Source organism: Electrona antarctica, assembly GCF_951216825.1.
Source record: "Electrona antarctica genome assembly, chromosome: 6".
Lineage (NCBI taxonomy): Eukaryota > Metazoa > Chordata > Actinopteri > Myctophiformes > Myctophidae > Electrona > Electrona antarctica.
The window spans coordinates 14,084,427-14,109,371 of NC_136811.1; the positions used below are offsets into that span (position 1 = coordinate 14,084,427).

General features: G+C 42.6%; 1 protein-coding gene across 3 annotated transcripts; it reads left to right on the forward strand.

The window, feature by feature from the left end:
• On the forward strand, nucleotides 1–24,367 carry epn1a (epsin 1a). 3 transcript variants are annotated; one of them, XM_079504267.1, is made up of 12 exons: nucleotides 1–49; nucleotides 4,806–4,981; nucleotides 5,458–5,558; nucleotides 7,071–7,229; nucleotides 8,154–8,282; nucleotides 9,133–9,253; nucleotides 12,491–12,648; nucleotides 14,716–14,808; nucleotides 16,152–16,437; nucleotides 17,820–17,978; nucleotides 19,979–20,224; nucleotides 21,441–24,367. In XM_079504267.1, exons 3-12 carry the CDS (start codon nucleotides 5,490–5,492, stop codon nucleotides 21,881–21,883), a joined length of 1,863 nt encoding a protein of 620 aa, XP_079360393.1. In that variant the 5' UTR covers nucleotides 1–49; nucleotides 4,806–4,981; nucleotides 5,458–5,489; the 3' UTR covers nucleotides 21,884–24,367. The 3 variants fall into 3 exon arrangements, with proteins under 3 accessions (XP_079360393.1, XP_079360392.1, XP_079360394.1); XM_079504266.1 differs by lacking the exon at nucleotides 1–49 and adding an exon at nucleotides 1,440–1,547; XM_079504268.1 differs by lacking the exon at nucleotides 1–49 and adding an exon at nucleotides 1,440–1,547 and having other exon boundaries at nucleotides 4,806–4,970.
• Nucleotides 24,368–24,945: the final 578 nt, after the last annotated feature.

Genomic DNA, 24,945 nt, shown 5'->3' on the forward strand with positions numbered 1-24,945 from the left:
CGGAAGTTCGGCCATCTCCTCCTCCTCGTACCATTCAAGCTACAACAGGGTCAGTACACACTTCATTTAAACATTTATTATGTTACGTGTGGACGCTGAGGCGACGCTGTCGCTCGTAATTCGCAAGTAGAGGTTCCGCTTTGCTCTCGCGCAGGGAGCGTCGCTGTGTGGGCTTCTAGGATCCGACAGTAAACGTTTTGTTGCTGCTTGATGGTTAGCATCAACTAGCCTGCTAACTGCTAGAAGGCAACCTAGGACCAAGTTACCAAGGAGGCGACCGTGACGTCACAAACGAGCGCCGTATCTAACAGATTTTTTTCTCCAGATTCCTTCATTGGCATGAACGAAAACCGTGAAGTTGTCATCGCTGATAATTTACATGATATGAAATGTTATCAAACACATGTTCGAAAATAACACAAATAAAATAGCATATCTACACATCAACACATGTATCATTATTGCATCATTGTGTGACAGATTGTGTGCTTGCTGCTTGTAGATTGATTGATTGAAGTATAACAGTTTGCAGAATTACAGTACATTTCAAGCACGATCAATACAAAAACTGTTAACTGTGAGTGGACGACCCAATACAGCACTACACTTAAATAGTTTACAAGAGGGTCCACCTTGTTCACCTAGATAGTCCACCTTGTTCAGACTGCCGTTATGTCTGTTTTGTCTCAGATGAATTTGAGCTATTATTGCAATGGTTTTCAACCAGTGGTCCGGGATCTTTGAAAATAAAACCAAATGGTTTGGTTTCATTTTACGCTCTCAAGAGTTAGATTATTGTTAAACATCTGCATCACTTAATTTACAAGAAGTCCACACAATTAGAGAATGTAAAATATTTTGTATTTCGATCAACGTTTGCCTGTTATCTCTCTCAAAATCAACACAGCATGGAATTGTGGACAAAATCTTATCCAATGACAAAATATTCTTTAGTTTTGGGGTCTGCGAGGCTAAATCTCATTGAATGGTGGTCTGTGGTTCAAATGACAAATTAAATGAATAGTGGGCCTTGATATGAAAAGTGTTGAAAACCACTGGAATAGAACAACTCTGCTCTCATCTGGGATGCACAGTAACGGTAACAGTTATGATGATTTCCTGTTTTTGGCTATATAGAAGTGTATGTCCAAATGTTATGATGAAATTAACAAGGTGTAGTGCTTTATTGGGTCGTCCACTCACAGTTAACAGTTTTTGTATTGAGTTGTGCTTGAGATGTACTGTTATTCTACAAACTGTTAATAAATATTTCAATCCAATCAATCAATCAATCAATCAATCAATCAATCAATCAATCAATCAATCAATCAATATGTGTAGCCAGTGGAGGGCAGCATTGCACCTCTCATTGCATACGGCCTGAAATTAACCGGAACTACAGTACACACACACACACACTCTTTCGTTTTTAGTGACGTAGCCGTGGCATCCTTGGTGCGGTTAGTTGCAGGCAGCGTTAGCAGGGCTGCTCTCAGCCTCTCTATGAACGTTAGCAAAGTGATTGATTCTGTGGTTCACGTTGACAGGTAAAAAAAAAACCTCCACGAATGGCTTCATGTTGCTTTAATTCTGTGCTGCTGGGGAAACGAAACGAGTATAGCGACAGCTGGTGTTTGTTGTTGGCCTCAGTGTTTAGTGTGCTTTCCAAGTAACGTTACTTCCACTTGTACATGTACTTTGTGTGTGCCCAGCCCTTCTCTCTCTCTCTCTCTCTCTCTCTCTCTCTCCTCCACCCTGGTCTGGAGGATGTGTTGTAAATACTGTATTACGTCTCTGGGCTGAGAATGGAGGAGTTGCACGCTATAACGCTATATCTGTCATTTCCACATGACAGCTGAATGGTAACATGCTGTAACGTTCCTGTCTTAATTGCTCAAAAAGTCGCTGCTAAAGCGTTATATACTCTGATTGCTGCACGTACAGTTGGCAGTTATTGTGTTTTCATTTTTTGTGTTTTTTAGACATTATGACTTAATAAACGCTGTGTTTAATTGTCGGGTTGCTGACTTGCTAGTTTCGCCGGGCCAGCCTCCTCCTGTCTGCTAACTTTGTGACAGAAAGCTGCTCTCTGTCTATCTGTATCTAACATTAGCTTTTGGCAGGCTAACTGGGCGGGGGTCTCTTGTTCATGGGGTGTTGTTTATCTCTCTGCTGGTGATAGGAGAGAACGTGCTAGACTTTGTTTAGTGCCCACTGTTTTACATACTGTTATACTAACTAGTTGGTTTGTGCCCTTAGATATTCATGTGTTTTATGAGTCACTGTCTGTCTGGGCGTGTGAACGTATATATTGATATTGCTCAACTATATATGTAGCCAACTTGGCTAACGTGAAATCACCAGGCAGTCACTAGTCATGACTTGTTGCATGTTGTCTTGACTTAAGACAACCGTCACAGTGCTGTTTGTTTTTCATGTTCAAGGTTCAACATTGCATTGTATTGTACAACATATACACATGTACTGTACAGTACGATTATTTGGTTTTATGTAACACCAATAAGCGCAAAAGTAATTAAAGATAGCAGTATGCATTCATAGAAAATAATTAATATTAGTCATAACACATTTTGGTGGTGCTCGAAGGTGCTGTGTACATAGGTCCTACTTCTAAATAATATGATCCATATATGTATGTTTGCACTGCGCAGTCTGTAAGTATGTATTTTGCATGCTTATATAATGGGTGTGTACATTTGGTTAATGGGTGCATATAGTGTGTATAGTGTACTATAGTCTATGCTGTGTCATGTAATATCATGTATCATATGTGTGCTGTGTTTAAATGTACATTTCTGTGTGGATATTTGAAAGTTTTAAAGTGTTTCTTGGTTTGTCATTAGTGTGTCAAATAATTCAGTAAAGTATTAAGTAATGAGACGAAAGCAACTACTTGGATATAACCTCCAAGTTGCAATTATCTCCATTGACTGTCCTGCAACATTGCATATGCAGGACGTTCTGTTAACGAGCGCTCCCTAGAAACAGAAATTTGCCCATAACGTGTCATAGGTGGATTCATTTTTCATTCACAGCCTTCAGAGAAACCAAGGATAAACCAAACTGTCCAGGTGCAATATTGGTCAGTTTATGGTTGTTTAATACAATAAGAAAAGCATTTTCTGTTTCATGAAAGTCAATGGAGGGAAATGCAACTTGGAGGTTATGGACACTCTATGTAGCTTGTTGCGACTAGAATATATATGAATGGACACTGCTGAGTTGGACCCTAGCATTTCTATTCTGGGGAAACAGAATACTTAGTAAAACTAACTAACACTTGGTAAACTAAGTATTTTAGTATTTTAAGTATGTTAAGTGGTTAATCTTTTACTAAGACATGTAAGACCAAGTGGGTCGTGATATTTGACCTATTGTTTTCATAGATGTCTTTCAGGATTGAATTTGAGAGAGATTTGGGTCAATGAGTCAACCAAGACATGCCAGTAACGGGGTTAGCCACTTTCAACCCGTCATCCCTATTTTGGACATGTCATTGCCGTATGTGAACACTGAACATTTGCAAAAATGTGAAAATAGCCTGGCTATTTTATTTTGGCCGCTTGTAGGCAACGCGGCTCAAGCGTGTCCCTTATCTGCAACAGTAACAGAGGAGGCGTATCTGAACTTTGGTACAGTGTCTTTGGAGTCTCAGAGCTGACTTTTGGATCGGTTATCACCACGTGTTATGCAATGCTACTTGGTCTCATATTAGTTTGACATGTCTTCCTTCACACATGGGTGCTGCACCTCATGGGTGTGTTTTGATTTTATGAGATTTCTGCTCTCTGTGAATTTGTTTATACTGGCTTTATCTAAAGAGACGTCTGAGCATGGACAAGTTGTCCTGTTCACACTCACTTTGAGATCATGGATGTAGTATTTTACTAGCCGCAATTTGCAATTTGCAAATTTGCAACTTTTTTTTACAATGGGATGAATCTAGAGTTGCAATACCCTCCATTGACTCCCCACTCATCCAATTTGGTTTGTGATCTGCTTGTCTTAAACAACGTTAAACTCACAAACATTGCAGCTGTAGTCCAAGCTTGAATTATCCTCTTTCAATCTCCAAACTCCAGCACCTAGAAAAAGAATCACCTGCACAGAATTTCTTGACAGAAAGTAGCTCATAACATGTCTACGGGAGATTTTTATGAAAAACAAGCTCGGCAGATTGAAAGAGGATAATTCAAGCTTGGACTACAGCTGCAATGTTGGTGAGTTTAACGTTGTTTAAGACAAGCAGATCACAAACCAAATTGGATGAGTGGGGAGTCAATGGAGGGTATTGCAACTCTAGATTCATCCCATTATAAAAGAATCTAGAGTTGCAAATTGCGGCTAGTATTTTACTAACATTCACTTGAATATGAGGATGTTGCATGTTTCAGTGCAGCAATTAAGTGTGTGTGGCAATGAACAAGAACCACATCCTCCTCCTTGCAACCAAACGGCTGTTAGTAGACTCATGAAGACTCATGTAGTTGCAAGCAACCATTGAATTGAACTAATTTAATCACTTGGGTCTACTTGCGTCTACTCGCAACAGGACATCACAGACCGCTGGGACAAACGCTAAAACCGTTTTGTTGCGACTCGACCCATTGTGTGATTTGGGCTTTACCTATGCATGGTAGTCCTACATTAAATATCATAGAACACTGCTTCGTAACAAGTGGTTCAAGCAACAAGTGTTTTTTGTGTGCAATTTGCTATTTACACAGCACAGCCATTTTCAGCCTCATTGACTTGACGTCTCAATGTGTCTCAACTCTCAACAGTTTTGTCCCAATAAACCTGAGCTTCTGCGTCCCAATGTCGCCACGGGGAGAAACCGGCTGAGACAGAGCACTCCGTGAACGAGTGGAGCTCGGACAATAGAGGCTGAGAGACGCCCAGGAGAGGAGAGGAGAGGAGAGAAGCCCCCCTCGCCCCGCATCGCTCTTGTGTGTAACAGGTGTGCATGGCACTCTCTCTTGCTCTGAGCCTCTCTTGATGCCAAGTACTGTATGTGTTTGAGTTTGATGATCTGCAGAGCCTGCTGTTTTTCACATCTCTCACACACACACACACACACACACACACACACACACACACACACACACACACACACACACACACACACACACACACACACACACACACACACACACACAGCCATTCATTGTCTCTCAAGGTCTCCTTTTGTTGCCAACTCCCACTCTTTCTTTTTCACTTCTACAGCCAGTCTTCTCTCCTTTTCTATCTCCTCTCTCTCTCCCTCTCCCTCCCTCTCTCTCTCTCTCTCTCTCTCTCTCTCTCTGCACCAACCACCTCTGTCTGCAGCCCTCTGTTAGCATTAACAGTGTTCTTTGCCCTGTGGTTATTTGCTTTGTACTGTATTAACTATGTTTTACAACAACTCTGTACCCACCCCCCCGTCCCCCCCGTCAGATTACAGCGAACCCGACAGCCAGGCGGTTGCCATGTCGACCTCATCGCTACGGCGACAAGTGAAGAACATCGTCCACAACTACTCAGAGGCTGAAATCAAGGTTGTAGCTGTCTTCCCTTATCGTAGTGCTACTTATTCATATCAAGGATCCTCAAATTGCCACACATTTAGCCACAGACCCCCTTTTTCAATATGTTTTGTGGCAGCCAGGTGCCCCCAAAAGAGATTTGTGTAAATTTCAATATTTTCCTTTTTATTATATATTTTGTGAGCTTGTACATCTGCTATTTTTGAATAGCCAACGTATAAAATATGGCTAAAAGGGGTTAATATGATTGTGATGCTGTATTATCAAATGTAGCTGCAGATGTCTTATCTGCTATTTGCTGCACGCAACACCAGGATGCAACCAAGTACAAATGAGGCTTTAACCAGCACACCTGACGCCCAGTAGCGTAGCGGCCCCACTCCCTGATACCACCTTGTAGCAGTGGTGCATAGTTGGGTTTGTTTGCACAAGGATAAACCGTGGAAGCAGAGTGATTACAAACCACAGGAATGAAAAGAGAGTGAGAGACAGAGAGCGCGAGAAAAACATGTTTAGTAAATAGTACGAGATGAAAAGCTTTGAAAAAAAAAACCTTTAAACAAACCCTAGAAAGAAATTAACCGAGCACAACAAAGTCCCCAAAATGATTTGGATGAGAGAACAACAACAATAACGGCTGATTTATACTCCGCTGCGTGTCGGCGCCGCTCGCCGCAGTCGTCCGAAATAACCGATCTGCAAGCTCGCTGTTTGTTGCATCTCAAGCTGGTGGATTGACAATATTGTTTGGCAGGTGATACCACTGTATGACGAAGTACATAGATTCAGTTAATTCAGCATTATATGTGTCACTGTACAAAACGGTGTAGAACAATGTATGTGAACTCCCACATCCAGGATATTTACTTTAATGAAACTATTGGAATGCAAAAGACTCCCCTCCACTCCCCCTTTATGTCTGCACATAATCTAATCGCGTTATCTATTTATCACACCATGACTCTGTCTTTATCTCTCCTCCTCTCTCCCTCTTATGCCTCTCTTTCTATCTGTCCCCCCCCCCCCCCTCTCTCAGTTCAGTTCAATTAAATTAAATACAAAGAGGCGTTATTGGCAAGGAAACTTTGGAAAGCATACATTTCCATTGCCAAAGCAAGTGTCAAATAAAACAGACCGTACATTTACAGTTAAGGACATAGCCTAACTATAGTAAACAAAATGTATAAACGGAGCAGTGTAACATTTCAACTTTGCAGTGAAGTCTGTGTGTCTATTTCTCTCTCCAGCCTGTGTTCTCATTGATTTTTGGCAATAGAATATCGGTATCGATGGCTCAGCGTGTGTACGATTTGTAACAAAATATCTGCCTTATTACCACAACAGGGACACCAGTCTGAAAGTAGTTAAAGCGTCCACCAAATGGCTTCTGTCATGGATAGGAAGTGATGAAAGTTTATCCCCGCTGTTTACCTGCAAATTAAATGTCCTTTTATGGGACATTTATGACTTGCTTTAGAATAATATTGACTGAGCAATGCATGTGTCCCTGGCTGTGCTGTCCAGGTTCGAGAGGCAACATCTAACGACCCATGGGGCCCCAGCAGCTCTCTGATGTCAGAAATTGCAGATCTGACTTACAACGTTGTGGCCTTCTCTGAGATCATGAGCATGGTGTGGAAACGTCTCAACGACCACGGCAAGAACTGGAGACATGTATATAAGGTGTGTATGCAATAGTGAACCTGGAGAGTGTGAGTCAGGAGAAAGATAATGGTAAATGGTGCATTTATATAGGGCGCAGGAACAGTGCTGTGCAACTGTGTGGTTTAGGCCTGGGCCATGGCTCAGTGGTCCAGGCACCTTGGCTGGTAATCCAGTCTGGCAGTGTGCCGCGGGTTCGACTCCAGATCCCGACGGCCTTTACTGCATGTCTTTCCCCCCATCTCTCTCCCCATTTCCTGTCAGCCTACTATCTGTCCCTCCATAAAATATATAAAATAAAGGCGAAAGCAGGTTTAAAGAACCTGTCTCCTAAAGTGGTATGGCGATCAGTTGGGTGGTGCACACGCATGTAGCCTATCTGCACGTGACGTGTATTACAGAACTACTTAATGGTATTTTGGGTCGGTGTTTTGTAATAATTTAAAAGAAATAGTGGATTTGTCACGGACCTGGTGACAAGGCGGACGCGTTATGATGGCGTAACCGGAAATCAACCAACCGCCGGCTTGCAAGGGCTTCTGGGAAACTGAGTCTAATGCAAAGTGAACAAGGGTATAGGGACAATCTTAGCTCGCTTTGCTCTTTGTATATGACCCGGATCACGGAAGTGGCCTTTTTGTCGGCTCAATAACAAATCATTGAGTGTTTTCAAGCGGATTTTCATGGATCTAAGGCTCAAATACTTTGGCGTTATGCTCCAAAGGTAATTAAACAATCCCGGCAGTCTCGGTATATGTCTTATATTAATTTAACCCATTTTGGGCGGGAACCCCTTTTGGTGTCAGGATGTAGAAGACATTTTTAGAATCTGATCTCAGGTCAAAATGGGTTACATTTTTGCCACTTGTGAATTAATTTCATGACCGTTGAACATTATAATGTCTGTTGTTCACTGCTTTGTGTTTGGGGTGTGTTTGGGAGCAGGCTATGACACTTATGGAATACCTGATTAAGACGGGCTCAGAGCGGGTCGCACAGCAGTGTCGAGAAAATATCTACGCAGTCCAGACGCTCAAGGACTTCCAGTACATAGACAGAGATGGCAAAGACCAGGTACACACACACACACACACACACACACACACACAATGACTGAGCAAAGAGCACAGGCCCACATTGTCAAACATGCCGCAGTCGTGGCTCATTCAAGGTTGCTTTTACAATGTCTCTGTCTGAGCTCTTGTACAAATACAACAATGAAAGTGGCCACTGATACATTTCCTTATTGGTTGTTGTTATCACCGAGGCTACGTGCCAAAGTGGTAACAATTACTACACTGCCAAATGGGGTTATCTGCACACGAAAAAGACAAAGAACGGGTACAATTGTGTTTGTCATTTTGTTACTATCGGACAGAAACCTTGTATCGCAGTTTTTTTTGTGAATCAATAATGCTCTCTCTACGTCGTACTAGTATAGAGTGTCGTGCAATGGTCACGAACATAACCCATCTACAAGCTCACACTTCACATTGTTAGCTAGTAGATTGGCTACTTTCACTACTGTTTACTAAATTCCGTAAATTATGTGGGTTTTTAAACACTGAATCAATGGAAAGTAATGAAAGGCTTGTGACTACATGAATAACTACATTGGATTCGTTAAAACAGTGGTTCTCAAATTGGATTCTAGGGACCCCCCTCCTTTTAGGAGGGGGGTCCCTTACAAGTCTGTAACTCTGACAGTATACAAATAACGGGTCCATTTGGTTCCATTTGTATACTGTCAAGAGTTGAGAGTAGACCTTGAAATGTAAAACTTTGAGAACCATTGCATTAGAACACAGGTCCCCGCCCAAGTAACGGTTTTAGACATACACGGTTTCCAAACGTTTTCCTTCAAATAAATGAAATAAACTCCTGTGCGTTGGATTGTCCTTCATCACGTGTGCTCTCTGTCCAGGGGGTGAACGTGCGAGAGAAAGCCAAACAGCTGGTGACGCTGCTGAAGGACGAGGAGAGACTACGAGAGGAGAGGATCCATGCCCTCAAAACCAAAGAGAAGATGGCACAGACCTCCAGTGGTGAGAGAGACCACTGCGTTCATATTAGTAAACAGAAAATACATTTTCAGGTTGGTTAAAAAATGTCATCAGGGCAGGAGACCACTAAGCCATCCGCTGGGTGAAACTGAATTTGACCCATAAAGGTCTACCTATACAGCCCAAGAAAAGAGGACTTTTCTCATAGGCTACAGTTACACCAGTGTTAACACCTGTCTCCAGTATACTTGTTGAAATCTCATTAGATACTCATTAAAACAAATCCCCACTAGTTTAAATTACGATCTAAATTGCCTGACACCTTTTTCTTGCATACAGTAGTTGGGATAAATAAAAAACGATAAATAAAAAAAGTCTTGAATACACATACAGTACGTATGTGTATTCAAGACTTTTTTTATTTATCGTTTTTAAATCATTATTCAAATGCGGATGTGCATATATCCGACTTTGGACATGGTTTGGGTAAACCGATCTTCATTGCAACACTGGGTTCACTTACACCTGAATTATTTCCGTGTAGCACGATCCAGTTGCAATCCAAAGACCCAGGAGCAAGTTAGAATGCATTTTAGTTTCAAGTATTGGTGTATGCTAAAGTATAGACTCTGCTAACAGTAACACAAAAATAGTAAACATGTTGTCCCCCAACAGTGATGTACTGTAGTTGTTATGACAATAGTTTCAATGTACCGGTAGGCAACTTTAACACTGCAGCAGGATATCACATTAACATCAATTAAACACAGTGGTGGAAAGAGTACGTGTACAATTTTGATAGGTGCTTTTGCTTTACTTGAGTATTAAATTTTTTGCGCCAGTGATTAAGCATAACATTATGTTCTCTTCTTTGCTCTGCCACGCGCATAAAGGAAAACACAACACTAAGTGCTAGACCTCCCCCTAGCGGCACAAAGTCACCGTTGCAAACACACAGAACCACAGACGTCCCCACACGTTGCATCACTGTGAAGGACAATTAGGACTTATTTAACCACAGGAACGTCATAATAGGTGAACATTATGCAGAAATAACCGATCTACAAGCTCACAATGCATCATGTCAGACACGTTGTGGCGGGTTTATGTGACGTATAGTATATTGTTGTTAAAAAACACTACTGCTCCCAAATATGTGCATAACACTCGTAGGCTGTGCCCAAAATCATAATTTTTCCAAATACCCCTCATCCTCGCAACACTGATAAGCATATACTTACAACCACGTGTACATTTAGATGCCATTGGAACTATTTGTATTAAAAACTTTTACATCAAAATCATTCATAGTCATAAATGGAAACCACTGATTGAATAAAATGACTATTGGCACATGATTCGTATTGTAGAATACAATATGAATCATAGTCATTTTATTTAAATTGATTGTGTACAGAACCTGACAGCACACTTTTCAATTAGATAAACTATTGTAATTGTACAGCATAAAAATAAATCTGAATTATTCCGCGGACCCCCTGGCTATGCGTTGCGGACCCCACTTTGTGGCTATAGTGGACTGATCCCACAGTGCAGAGTACAACCGATGGGCACTATCACAAACCCTATATACACCTATCATACAATGTGCCAAAAGAAATATAGTGTCTGGAATGTTTTGTTATATTTTGTGTTCACTAAGTAATCCTCCACATAGAGTGCCCTTTATAGGGAATATGATGTGTTTGTGTATATCATGGCTGTTGTAGTTATCTTGTAGTACATCCAAAATCGTTTTCAGTTTGAGAACCTGTTCCAATGGGCCCAGTGTAGTTATTGTTTAGTCACAAGCTCTTGCAATTTTCATTTGTTAAATGTGTATCAAACCCGCAGACAGAACTAACCACTTCCATTTTCACTTTCGAACATTTTTCACTTTCAAGCTCACAACGTGACCCGAGCTTGTAGATAGGCTCTGTGGGACACTCTCGTACGACGAAGTAGTGCATTTATTTATTGCAGTGGTTCTTAACCAGTGGTCCTTGAGGGGATTCCAGGTGGTCCCCAGCTAAATGGTTCTCAACCAGTGGTCCTTGAGTTGAGGGCGTTCCGGGTGGTCCCCAGCTAAATGGTTCTCAACCAGTGGTCCTTGAGGGGATTCCAGGTGGTCCCCAGCTAAATGGTTCTCAACCAGTGGTCCTTGAGGGGATTCCAGGTGGTCCCCAGCTAAATGATGGAGAGTTGGGTAACAAAATGAAATGGACCCTTATTAGGTCTTTAACTCTTGAGAGCGTAAAATGAAACCAAATGGACCCATACAGGTCCATTTTATTTTTATTTTACGCTCTCAGGAGTTAAATTATTGTTATCTGCAGACCTCATTTACACAATTAGAGAATGTAGAATAATTGTTATTTTGATCGACATTTGCCTGTTATCTTCTTATCCAACAATAACAAAATATTCTACGTTTTGGATCTGATAGGTTAAATCTCATCAAATGGTGGTCTGTGGCTCAAATGCCGAAATAAATAATGGTCCTTGATCCAAAATGCTGCAGCTCGCTTGGTCTTCAACCAGCCAAAATTCTCACACGTCTCCCCCCTTCTCCGCTCCCTCCATTGGCTCCCGGTCGCTGCCCGCACAGAATACAAAACTCTGATGCTGGCATTCAAAGCAACCAAAGGTATGGCTCCCCCATATCTTGCAAGTATGATCGAACCCTAGAAACCCTCCCACGCACTCAGATCAGCCAACGCAGGGAAGCTGGAAGTACCTTCACTAAAAACGCCGGGACAACGCTCCACACGTCCCAAACTCTTCTCCCTTCTAGCTCCAAAACTATGGAATGCACTTCCCATCACAGTCAGAACTGCAGCCTCACTCCCAATCTTCCGCCGTAGTCTGAAAACCCACCCTTTCAGACTCCATCATGGCCCGTAGCACTTACCCTAGCCCCTTAGATAGCACTTTATGTTGATTTAGATAGCTTTTTATACAGACTTATAGCATGTTATGTAGACAGCACTAGAATTGCTTTTTATGTAGTCATAGCACTTTATAGTATAGTATAGTTTATATGTATAGTTTCATTATATTTTCATTATATAGAACTACTTTTTATGCAGGTGATGCATTGCCATGCTTTTTGCTTGCTTATTGTAAATCGCTCTGGATTAAGAGCGTCTGCTAAATGCCTAAATTGTAATTGTAAAAAGGTTGAAAACAACTGATTTATTGCAAACAACAGAGTTTAAATACGGAGATATATGTATTTTGCCTGACAGCGACGATGTGGGCTTTCTTTGCTTCCCCCAGCATCCTCGGCGCCCACAGCTCCTGGCCTCGGGGGCAGCCTGTCGCAGGGTTCCCAGTCTGGAGGGGCGGACCCGGAGCAGGCCTGGCCACAGAGCTCCGGAGAGGAGGATCTGCAGCTGCAACTGGCATTGGCCATGAGCAAAGAAGAGGCGGAACAGGTAGCACAAAACAGCCTATCAGAGCACAGTCAGGGCCAGAGTCCAACTGGTAGTAGGGCTGCACAATATTACCTACAAAAATGTGCTATTGCAGTATTGTTTTAACACAAATCTGTGTAAGTTACAATGTGTAGGGGTCTAAATCTATTCTGTAGCACATTGTATTGTCTTTAAAATATTGATAATACAAAGTCTTGTGAGCACACTAAGCTCATGGTTTATTTATTGGGACAGTCACCTTAAAAGTTGTCATTTTGTGTGTGAACTTCAGCATGACCTCCACGTTTTTTTATTTATTATTTTCCTTAACTGTGGAATGATATTGAATAGTACAAAGACCTTACTTGGAGTCTTGGACTCCATATCCATGATATGTGGTTAATAATATACCACAGCTAACATCTAACAGGATTTAACCAACCACTTTTATGATTCAAGAACAAAATGTATTGTGCAGCCCTATAACGGATTATGGCAGCCACTTCCTTAGGACCAAGCTGTGATTTGTAGTTCTCATGAACTTGAGCTACACAGAGAGGGTGGTGTCTGTGTGAGCTTGTTATATTTACTGCATTACCCACTGGGCTTTGCATTCACCATCTGACCCCTGACCTCCCCCAGACTAGCGTGGCCCCTCTGGAGGACGCAGAGCTCCGCTATGCGCTCACACTCAGCAAGGAGATACACCAAAAGGTCAGGGGGTCGTAGGGCGTGGCCAACCCGCCGGGCCAACCAGCCGTCACCTATCTTATCTGTCTGCCAATTGGAATCCTGTCAGGCAGCGCATCATCAAGTATCAACCAATCAAAGATAGAATTAATGTGTTTCATTGTTTTCCCTTTCATCATTTGACCTTTTCCATTAAGTTGCTCTTTCGACTGCGCACTGTAATTCTCTGGAAATTTACCACGCTACCCATAATCCTTCACCTTCCTACAGTGTATTTACACTCAAAGAGCATTGTAATGGAACACACTTTGTTCTTCAGTCCTTTGTTAGCAGTGTATTCAGTCCAAATTGTGCATGACCATAATTGACCAAACTGAAGACTGAGTAATTTGTAAGCTATTTACCTCTTTTCCTCCCCATGATTACTCCTGACAGCATGCCTCAAATTATAGGCCACAGAAACGACCTGACTTGTACTCAACCTGTTGTTGTGATCTCCCATTGGGTCATGTACAGGACGCAGGGGGAGAACCTGCAGGGGGCGCTATAAGCAGTGTTGGTTTTGGCAGCAAATTTTGATTTTAGTTTTAGTCATAGTCTCTTCAATAGTTTTCATTTAGTTTCAGTCACATTTTAGTCACCTGGAATGTTTTAGTGTTAGTCAGTGTTAGTTTCAATCTGAGGGTCCCATCGTCAAATATTCGGGAGTAGACAAAATATCATAAGATTTTAGTCGACTAAATCTACAGTTGATTTAGTCGACTAAAATGCATTTTGGTGGGTCTCGATGCCATCGTCTAAATTAGTTTCCATTTAGTTTTCGTCAGTGAAAAAAAGGTAGTCGACGAACATTGTCTTTTAGTCAACTAAATCAACACTGGCTATAAGGGCAGCGTGTACATTAGTTGAGCCCGACCGTTATATTCTGTAGCCAGAGTCCCGAGTTATTATCCCTTAGCCTCCTTGTGGTGGGCTCCTCGCTGGCAGGTGAGCCAGTAGGATACAACAGCTTTGGCACTGGCAACACAAAAATGTGTGGCGAGGATTCATTAGCATAACGGCTGAATTTGGATTGGCAATTATAAAAAACGACGAGTTCGATTAGGTAATTCCTTTAGTTGGGGTTAAGGAGAGGGAGACCTTGAGTACAATGAAAGGTGGGGAAAGGCTTCTTACTCCTGCTTTTTATGAATGGAAGTGAACCGACTAGTCAGGATTTGAGAGCTGGCAGTTCACTCTTTTTTTCTTTCTTCCATCCTTAAAGTTTCAGACTTTAAGATGGGTGACTGATCGTGAACTCTCCCTGAATCTTCTTTCTTTTTGGCCGCCTGGCGTGCTCTCTGAGGATCTCCCTGTATCTGTCTCGTTTTGATGACATCATGTCTGTGTGATTGGCAGGAGGAGCGACTGCGTCGAGGTGATGACCTGAGATTGCAGATGGCGCTGGAGGAGAGCAGGAGGGCCAAGTTGGCGGCCAAGGCGCCTGAGGAGGTGAGTGAGTGTGTGCATGCAGTACGTGGGGTTACTACTGGGGGTTCCACAGTTAATCCATTCAGGCCTGACGTCGAAAAAAAAAAAAAACGTTCGCTCTGAAAGAATATATATTCCAAGATTTGTGCCGCATTTTTACGATTTTTCAAAAATAGCAGACCTACAAGTTCATAGCGCGCCACTCGGTGGCGCGCTATGAGCTTGTAGATCTGCTATTTTTCAATAGCTAAAGTATAACATAATGCTTAGTTAAAACACCAAAAGGGGTTCCCGCCCAGAATGGGTTAAAAGCTATAATATGACACAGATGCGTCCTCAGGTCTAAATGGGTTAATCGAACGTGCAGGCGAATCAAAAATAATGAAATGGCAGATCTACAAGCTCACAGCACATCGCAATGCCATTTTCACTATTTTTGCACGTCACAGTTGCCCTGCGAAGAATAAAATAATATAATTAGCTTTATTTCTAAAGCCTTATTCGAAACGTTGTTACAAAGTTCTTTACAATACCAAGATAAAATACAGCCATGAGGATAAACGGTCTATTGACATTGAACTATACTGTAAATAGTCAAATAAAAAAAGAAAATAAGACAAATAAAGTCTGCAATGTAATAATAATTTGGATGAAAGAGGCAATAAAATATTTATGAAAATGCCTTAGTATACAAGTACGTTTTCAGATGTGTTTCATGCTATTTGCTATTTTTGAGGGGATGGGACGTAGCTCCGCTACATGCGCGTGCCCGATGCATGCGTTGAGTTTGTCAGAGAGAGATGGGCAGGATTTTCCCATTGTTCTGGCATAGCTCTAAAAGTGTGGGAAACATTTTTTTTCTTCATTTCCCTACGTCTTTAAACTGTTTAGTTGGATTAACTGTTGCACCCCTAGTCAGAGTATTAGTTTGTTATACTGTATGTTTACTTCTCACTAATCACTGTGTGTTAGTTTCACATCCTTTCTCCTTCCTTACTTTCTGCCTCTTACATCATTCTGCATTTCCCCTTTAGAACTAGATGCTATGCGCGTGACATCATCATCATACCCGGAAGTTATGCAGAAAGGCCTACAGTGTGTGGCAAAAAAAGTGGCAAAAAACTACTTTCTGGCCTTGACAGCCCGTGCATCCAAACAGAAAAGTCCTATCTGATTGCGTTAAACGACGTTAAACTCACTTTGCCACTCACTGTATGCATGCTCATACCCTCTATAGTGACCCCAGTGTTTAATTAGCTGTGCATGTGTAATATGTATTTGTATTGTGCTAGTACTGTAGTGTGTAATCTGTCTGTCTCCGGTAGTGAATGTGAATAAACGGTGCACATTGTACTCCTATCCAGGGGGGTGCTCTGATGGAGCTGGGCGTCGTTGACCCGTGGGGCGCCGCCGCCGCTGCCTCGGGGGGCTCAGCGGGCCCTTCGCCACCACCCACAGTCCCCGTCGCCCCCTCTGTCTCCGGCCCCTGGGGCCCAGCCAGCACAGACCCCTGGGGGGCAGCCTCGCCCACGTCCCCGCCCATCCCGGACCCCTGGGGCGGGGGCGCCCCACCCACGATAGCCCATCCCCCAGATCCCTGGGGAGAGGGAGCCCACAGAGTTAACCACGTAGATCCCTGGGGGTCCTCAGGTCAGCGGGCTGTCTGCTTTCTCTCTTCTTGAACGTGAGCTTTTTACAGGTCGCCTGTTTTCTGCTTTGTTGGAGAGTAAAGCAAATCGATGCTAGCTGGATAGAATGGCGGGACAACATCCGCCAAGAGGGTTTCGAACCTGCAACGTCACACTTTTCCACCGCAGGTCCAATGGTAACTTCTCAAGTCTAGCCAATCAGGCCACATTGTGAGATATCAGAAAGTGAGGGTAGAGCAAATTTGGAAAGAAACACAACCACTGAAACCACTTTGAAACCACTTATGATGGAGCATAAATTAGCATGAGAACGTTTCAGTGAAAATAGTCGGCATGCTGATCAAATAAAAATAAAAGGTTATACAGTTTTGTTGCTCGCATCGTCATTAATCATCAGCAGTAATGGTGACCACCGACTCTTGAAAAGTAAAATAAGATTCTATTTCATAGCCATAATTCCCCATACCTTTTATTACCTTATTATTTCCCCCGGTCATTCTCTGTCATGTCTCCATGCTGTCATGTCGTAGCATCCTCTCTGAAGCTCTCATCCCGAGGAAAGCAAGCATGCTGACTCCATTCTTCCCTCCTTGTCTAAACCAGGGGCTTTTGTCCTCTTGTTTCCAATCAGGACTGACTGTAGCTGTATCTCTCTCTCCCCTTGCCCTCTTGTGCCTTGTTCTTTATTACACTGGTTCGCAAACCTTTTCATGTCAACGACCCCCAAATTAATATGTCTGTTGGGGGCGTGGAGGCCCATCTGAAAAAATATTTTAATTATTTTTAAGATTTCTTGAAAATAGCAGCTCTACAAGCTAACAATGTGCCACGTTGTGAGCCTGTAGATTGGCTATTTTCAATGAGTCAATGAGTTAAACGGATTTGGATGTTAACACATTTAGCTGGGGAACCCCTGGAACCCCCTCAAGGACCCCTGGGGGGTCCCCAGGCCCACTCTGAGAACCTCTGCTTTATTACACCCAGCTATGGCAAAGAGATTTTGACTGCCTGGCTGGGTCTGGAAACCCCATAAATGAATTCAGATTTGACCTTCCTGTGTTGTTGGGTTCCGTCACTCAGTACACTAGCTTTTTGCCGATTTTTATGAAATCCAAACCCTAGTCCATTTACATTTTTGTAAGTCACACATTTGCCTTTGTAGGCCAACCTGAAAACGATGATTTTTTTTGGGTCGAGATTCAATGAAGGAGAGGTTGGTTGGAGAGAGAGAGAGACGGGGAGAGAGAGAAGTCCAGCCACGCCATGCCTCCTGTTCCATTTTGTGTACCATGAATTGTACCTGTAAGGTGTTCTGTTAATCCTCCCCTCCCCTCCCCTCCCCTCCTGCGTCTCCTCCTCCCCTCCCCTCCCCTCCTCATGTAGCTGTGACCCCCCCAAGTGCTGACCCCTGGGGCCCCCCAGTGCCCCCCAGCACCTCCTCCTCAGGGGGGCCAGTAGACCCCTGGTCAGGGGACGGGGTCATCCTTGCCTCTGACCCTCTCACCTCAGACATCTGGAGTCTGACACACACTAACGGCACAGGTACATTCACACTTACAAGGCTACAGTATATGGACAGACAGACACACACACACACACACACACACACACACACACACACACACACACACGCACGCACGCACGCACGCACGCACACACACACACTGATTAGTGTACTCATTGTTCAATGCACATAATTAATATAAATGTTTCATCATGATGGAATCCCACACAAAAACACTATTGATGTTAAAAGTTAGAAGTTCACACATGGCAGACAGCCATAGATTTGTCATGTGCCTGAACCAGCAGTTGTCTTCTGTCCTCATTTCATCCTCCATCAGTGTGACTAATGGCGGCTGTACGAAATCGGTGACTAATTGTATTCTGTGACCCAAGCGCTTGCAGTGGCTCATCAACACACGCACGGTACACTTCTAACTGGCAATGACTTCTCTTTTGTTTCATTCTCTACTGAGGGTAGGCTACAAAATGATTGTTTTCTGACTGGAAAACATATTCCCCTTTCCCCACAATTGCCATCTTAGTATTTCACTCGACTCTGTGACAATAAACAAACTCAAACACCAACTAGGGGTGTGCAAGGATTGATTTCTCGTATCGGACTTATGTTTTGTGAATCTGATAACTATGAGTATTACGAATTATGTTCTGTTGTAAGTAGGATTGCCATTTATAAGGTTTCAGCTTCTGCCTTTTTTTTTTTTTTTTTTTTTTTTTTTTAAGCTTTCAGCTTCTGCCTATTCCCTTTGATCACCTTCATGTAACAGCTTACATTCATTGTTGAAACATTTTATTTGAAACTGAAAGATGATCAAATAAACTAAACTAAACAATATGACCATATTAAATTGCGAACTATTAAGGTCTCCACACACCGGGCGCGAATCGGATGCAAATCGGATTTTTAGCGGCGTTTCTCCATCGGTTTTCCGAAAAACGTGGCCGGTGTGCAACCACCTTTAATGTCTACATAATACTCGCAAAAGAGAACATAGCTTACCGCGCGTGGTGTTACAGGTTGTTAGCTTGCGGATCTGTTATTTTTGCTCATACACACATTTAAAGATCCCTCCCCCTTTTTACAGCGTGACTTTAGTTTATTTGGCAGTGTAGCAGCAATGATGACAACACAACGAGACATGAGTTGGACTGGAAAAATAATTTGACATTTGGGTTAGTTCAGTGATTCTGAACCTTTTAATTTCATGGATCCCCAGTTTGATATTAGGCAACAGATGACCATTTATTTATTTATGTCTTTACACTCCAATAGCTACTACTCAGTGTTTGTTTACAAATAGAACCACATGGACCCATAATCCTCAGTGTTATCCTTGGATACAATTTTGTATTGTTACCTTGTAGGCCCATTTTGTGGAAAGTAGTTCATCATTATGGAGAGTCCATGTGTGCAAATGTCTTTATGCCTGTGTCCATGTTATTTCTGTCCATGCCATTGATTATATTCTTAGCGGTAATTGTATTGATTATTTTTCAATTAATCAAATTATTATAATTTTAATTTTACTAATCAACACAAGTTTATAATTGAATACAACTCTTAGTCCACTAAACCACTAAATTGACCTGCAATTGAGTCATCAAATTTTTGGCATGGGAATGCGACAAACCTTATCTTCATGGGGTGTGTAAATGATAGAATTTAAGTACGGTACGTTTATTTATTTATCTATCCCTCTATCTATCTCTCGTCTATCGCTCTATGACAATGCACATTAATCAACAAGTCCGTTTTCACATCCATGTAAATGGGCCAGAGTTAGCCAGAAGCAAATTTTCATCTGTAGTCCCTCCCTGAGCAGGTTGTTAAAGTGGTGATACAACTATCCATATACAAAAACAGACAAAGGCCAGTCCAATATGAGTGACACCACAGTGACAAATGGAGCTTTTGGGTGTAAAAATGTAGTGTAAAAATAGGGATCTCTTTTTTTCTTCTTCTTGATAATGATTATTATTTCATTAAAATCTACCACCTCTAATTGTGTCCCCCTCAGGAGACGCAGATCGACGGGGATCGTCGGCGACGGCGGCGGACAGCACGGGCTCCCCGGTGCCCTTCGACCTGTCCTCCTTGGGATCGTCGCTTCCCGTCCGCAAGACCCCGGAGTCGTTCCTGGGCCCCAACGCGGCGCTGGTGGACCTGGACTCCCTGTTGTCGTCTAAACCCAAGCCCAAACAGCCTCCACCGCCCTCCATCATCTCTTCCTCCTCCGCACACAACCCTTTCCTCCAGAACACAGGTCAGTTGGCGGTGTTGATTTCGTCGACTAAGGGCAGATTCACACTATGGTCCCGGGTGCACACTCGGGGCCACTTGGCAGATGTTGCGGTAGTGTGAATGCTGCGTACCGGTCCCCAGAGTGGATCACCCTAACGTTCCCGGGACCGCATGGAGGTAGTCTCGGGACCGATTGAAGTGTAATCGGATACGGATCGCTGCAATGTGAAAGCATTGAATACAGTTGAATGAAGTGTACTCGGGTGCGGAAGAATCAAGGCCAATGTCAATCATGGCCATCGGGGACCAGGCAATCGTATTCGGGAACAGTTTGAATCAAACTGGCTCAGAGTGAATCTGCCCTAAGACTATGACGAAAAATGTTTGTCGACTACCTTTTTTCACTGACTAAAACAAATAAAAACTAAGCTACGATGACTAAATCTAAGAATAAATATATTGACAATTGTGTCAACAAATCAAAGCTAGACTAAAATGTTGGGGAGAGACTAATAGACAAGACTAAAATATGACTAAAACTAAACGGAATTTTATCCAAAAGACTGTGCCTAAAACTAAATGAAAATTTGCTGTCAAAATCAACACTGGTCAGTTGGCAGTGTTGGGCTAAGGCCAGTGATTCTCAACCTTTCGAATTACAAGGACCCCCAGTTTGATATCCATTAGGACATGGACCCCCAATAAATAGATGTTCTGAAAACTTAGGTTAGGATTTATACTGCGTTTCCTTTTTTTTTAATCGGCCTCAGGTCTAAATGGGTTAAAAGCAGTTTTGAAAAGACTCACAGGAATAATTAAGTGAAACTAAATAGTTAGAAACTTAGTTTCAGGCTTTTCAAAAGCCTACAGTCTACTGAAATAGGAAATTGACAATTTGACACATTTGATGACATCCAGACAGTGTATTACTCATTTTAAACCTAAACAGGATTCTAAAATATGTCTATCTGAAATCATTATAGGTTAGAAATTAGCCACGTAGTAGGTATCAAACATGCTTGGCTGGATGTCTCTCTCACTTGTAGACAAACAATAGCGCTACTTCACACGGGTGAAATTCTAACGTCCCATAGCCTGAAGGGATGGGCAACTCTGATTGGTTCAGAAACATACAGGCTTCGGTTTCAAACTGAAACTTCAAAATAAAATGCCCCCAAAAGCCATTGCAGTCCGACTTTGAGATCCCACAGCACTAACCTCCACTCCCTCCCCTCCAGGCTCATCTCCTGTCCCTTGCATGGCAGTGACTCCGGGCAGCACCATCTCCAGTAGGGGCGTTTCGCCGACGCCCCCGGCCTCTTCCAACCCGTTCGGCGTGGCCACCCCCATGCCATCCATCTCACCTCAGCCGTCATCACTGGGCCTTAGCGGGCTCCGCACCAGCCCTGTGCCCCCTTATGCCATGGGTCCCATGGGCATAGGCATGGGCGCTCCAGGAATGGGCCTGGGCATGATGCAGGCCAGCCCCATGGGAATGCCCTACGGTGGGCTCTCGCCCATGGGTCCCCCAGGCTCGTCTCTGTTCATGGGGCCTGTAGGAGGGGCACCGCCCCCTCAGCTGATTTTGGGGGGTCCATCGGGAGTGGGAGGGGTGATGGGAGCCACCGGAGGCGCGGTCGGGGGGACGACGGGAGCGAGCACGAATCCGTTTCTTCTCTGAGGATGTTTTCACCCCCCCCTCCCCCCACCCAAGCGCCATTTCCATCTCTCCCGTGATTACCCCCCTCGACCTGTGCTCTCCTCTACACAAACAATTTATGTGTCCAAAAAAAGAAAGAAATGCGCTTACATCTCTATATTTAAAAGGAAAACAAAAATCAAAAATTACATTTTCATTTTTTTTCTTTCTTTTTTCTTTCTCTCAGAAAGCATTACAATTGTTTTTCAGTTCCGAAGAATTTCAATTAAAAACAAAGAAAAAAACTAAACGAACAAAACAAAACACAAAATACTCATATTTGGTTCCCTTTTCATTTCATTTCCCACATTTCAGAGTGGAAAAATCTATTTATTGTTTTGTTTATTTTTCCCCTCCCCCCCCCCCCCCCCCCCCCCCCCCCCCCCCCCTGGTTTCTTCATGTTGTGTTTCTGGGTGTGTGGTTGTTTTCTGTTTTTGCTCTTCCTTTGTTCCGGTCCCATCTGAGATGAAGCGTTCTGCGAGAATTCGCAACATTTAAGTGTCACTGTTCTGATGTCACTGCACTGAAAGAGAGAGAGCTGCAGGACGGACGGAGAGGGACACGTCATAGCCACTATACCAGTTGCTCTCAAACATTTTAATTGCAAGGACCCCCATAACTATGAGAGTGAACAAATGGAGCCAAATTTCCATTTGTGCACTCTCAGAGTTGCAGACCTGTAAGGGTCCATTTGGAACCCCCTCAAGGAACCATGAGGGTCCCTGGACCACACTTTTAGAACCGCCGCACTACACGAAAATTGAAACGGACACAAACGCTCTCCTTCCTGCCTCTGCCACTGGGTTTGTCTTATTACAAACCCAGTTGTCTTACAACGACAAGAAACACTGAGAACCGAGCGCAAGGATTCTTTCTTTCTAATACATGAACTCCTGACTGATGTCTGGACTGAAATAAGGAAGCGGGACGGGACAGAGAAAAGAAAAGAAAAAAAGAACACGTATTAACATTTTCAGACACGATCACTTTCACATTTTTATTTTTTATTTAATCTTAAACGTAATTTATTTTCTTCTCCACGTCTGGCAAAGAGTAAAGCGAGGATGAAGGTCAAATCAAATGCAAAGCCATTTAAATCAAACGTTTTTAAAAATCTTATTTTTCTCTCTCTCTCTTTTTTTTTGCCTGATTGCCGTAGAAATCGGACAATGGAGAAGCTAGTACCCTCTGCCGCCGATGCCCTGGCACGGGAGGGGTGTACACAAGCGACTGAAGCCTGATTTATATTTCGTCTCCCGACGAAAGGAGCACATCTACAAGCTCCTGTAGATCTTGCAGATGTGCTCCGTTTGGCACGCGACAACGTCGTATGACGGAGCATAACGTTATGAATGAGACTATGACGCTTATTTGCGTGTAGGCCCAATCCGCCGTAGCGCAAATGCCTGTTTCCATGTGTATATGTATGTACTGTACTGTATGTATCCGTTTCCCACATCTCTGTGGCCTGTCTTTTTTTAGCGAACCTGATTTTGTTTCATTCAGCTTTTTTATTTTATTTTGTCGTCGCTCACACGTAACGTCAGGATTTCAAATGAGGTGTTAGAATGGTCTCGCATTTCTCTGCCAATCATGTTTCACACATTAATTTTTGTATTAATCGAAAGCATTAGTATTTTGTTTTGTTTCTCACTCGTCACACACTCACACACACACAGGGATCCCTGATACATAGGAACATCCCTCGGCACCACTGTCCCTCTCATTTCAGCCTTTTTTCCTTCAAGGAAAGGAAAGAACTACGCTACTTTAAAGAAAAACAAAGACAATTATTTCAATGAATGAATGACGTGGAAAAAAGAAGCCCAACAGGGACTCAATGACATGCTTCATGCTGTTTATTTTAATTTAGTTTAATGAATTTATCGTTTATTTTATATATCAACGAAAAAGAAATATCTCTTTTATTGGGTAAGGTAAAATTTTGTGTGGTGTTAACTGTGACAACATTCACATTTGAAAAGTAAAATGGAAAAAAATATAAAAAAAATGAAATAATAAAAAAAGAAATCCACAAAGGATAAATGTGTGGATTTGTTTCATGCTTGCTCCTTTTTAGTTCTCAAATTCCTATGTATATTTTTCATAGCTCAAAATGTAATTTTATTGCAAATCATTGCCTCATCTGCTGTAGAACAATAATTGTGCATTCTGTGCAACAGTTTTGCACACGGACTTGGAACTTTGCATTACCATGAAATGACCCTATATGTTGAGTGCAGGGTTCTATTCGCTGGGGGGGATCAAAGAGGAAATCACGCCTCTGCTTTTGATATCCCCCCTCTGGTCGTTCATTTCTATGGCCTTTGGGGATATGTTTTATCCCTGCTGCTTCTGGTCCGAATGAATTAAACACATGGCGTTTCCTTTTGGGAAATGTGGACTATGTTTGATATTTATGTTTGATAATATCACAATTTAACAATTTAATTAAAAACATGTTAACCACATTAAAAAATTCTAAATGTTTCCTTTTTTCCCCCCCCAAATAGCGGAAATATACGATCTAGAACATGGGGTTTTCAACTGATTGTGAACGAGGGACCACCACCCTGATTTAGAATCAACCTGGGGACCACTGATATGGGATAAGATTAGAATAGTGCTTTTGTATTGTAACACTTGCTATGCATCCCACTGTTTCTCAACCAATGGTCCATTGACTACTAATCATTTCCTAATAATAATGACTCAACCAGACAATCTGGTGCGCTGAGATTGTAACTCCCTTTTTCTGTTGAATTTCTTGGTCTCCAGGGTCAGGGACCACATGCAATGACTTCACAGACCCCCTGTTGAAAACCCCTGATCTAGAAGATCACAAAGTGTTGCGATGCATTGTGAGCTTGTAGATCGTCTATTTTCCCTATTTCAGTCATAATATTATTATGAAATATACAGGGTTTAAGTGGTTATGAAAACAATTCAAATTGAATCCTGATTTTGAAACAGTCGAATGTATTCCTCTGTGTTTTAATCTGTGACTACCTGCCGAAGCGCCTCACAATCCAGAGTTCTGCAG

Excerpts from the sequence above, each read along its gene's own strand:
- epn1a (XM_079504267.1), top strand. The coding sequence starts at position 5,490 with ATGTCGACCTCATCGCTACGGCGACAAGTGAAGAACATCGTCCACAAC. Across the intron at positions 9,254-12,490 it reads GATGGCACAGACCTCCAGTG|CATCCTCGGCGCCCACAGCT; the intron begins GTGAGAGAGACC and ends TGCTTCCCCCAG. Across the intron at positions 17,979-19,978 it reads GACACACACTAACGGCACAG|GAGACGCAGATCGACGGGGA; the intron begins GTACATTCACAC and ends TGTCCCCCTCAG.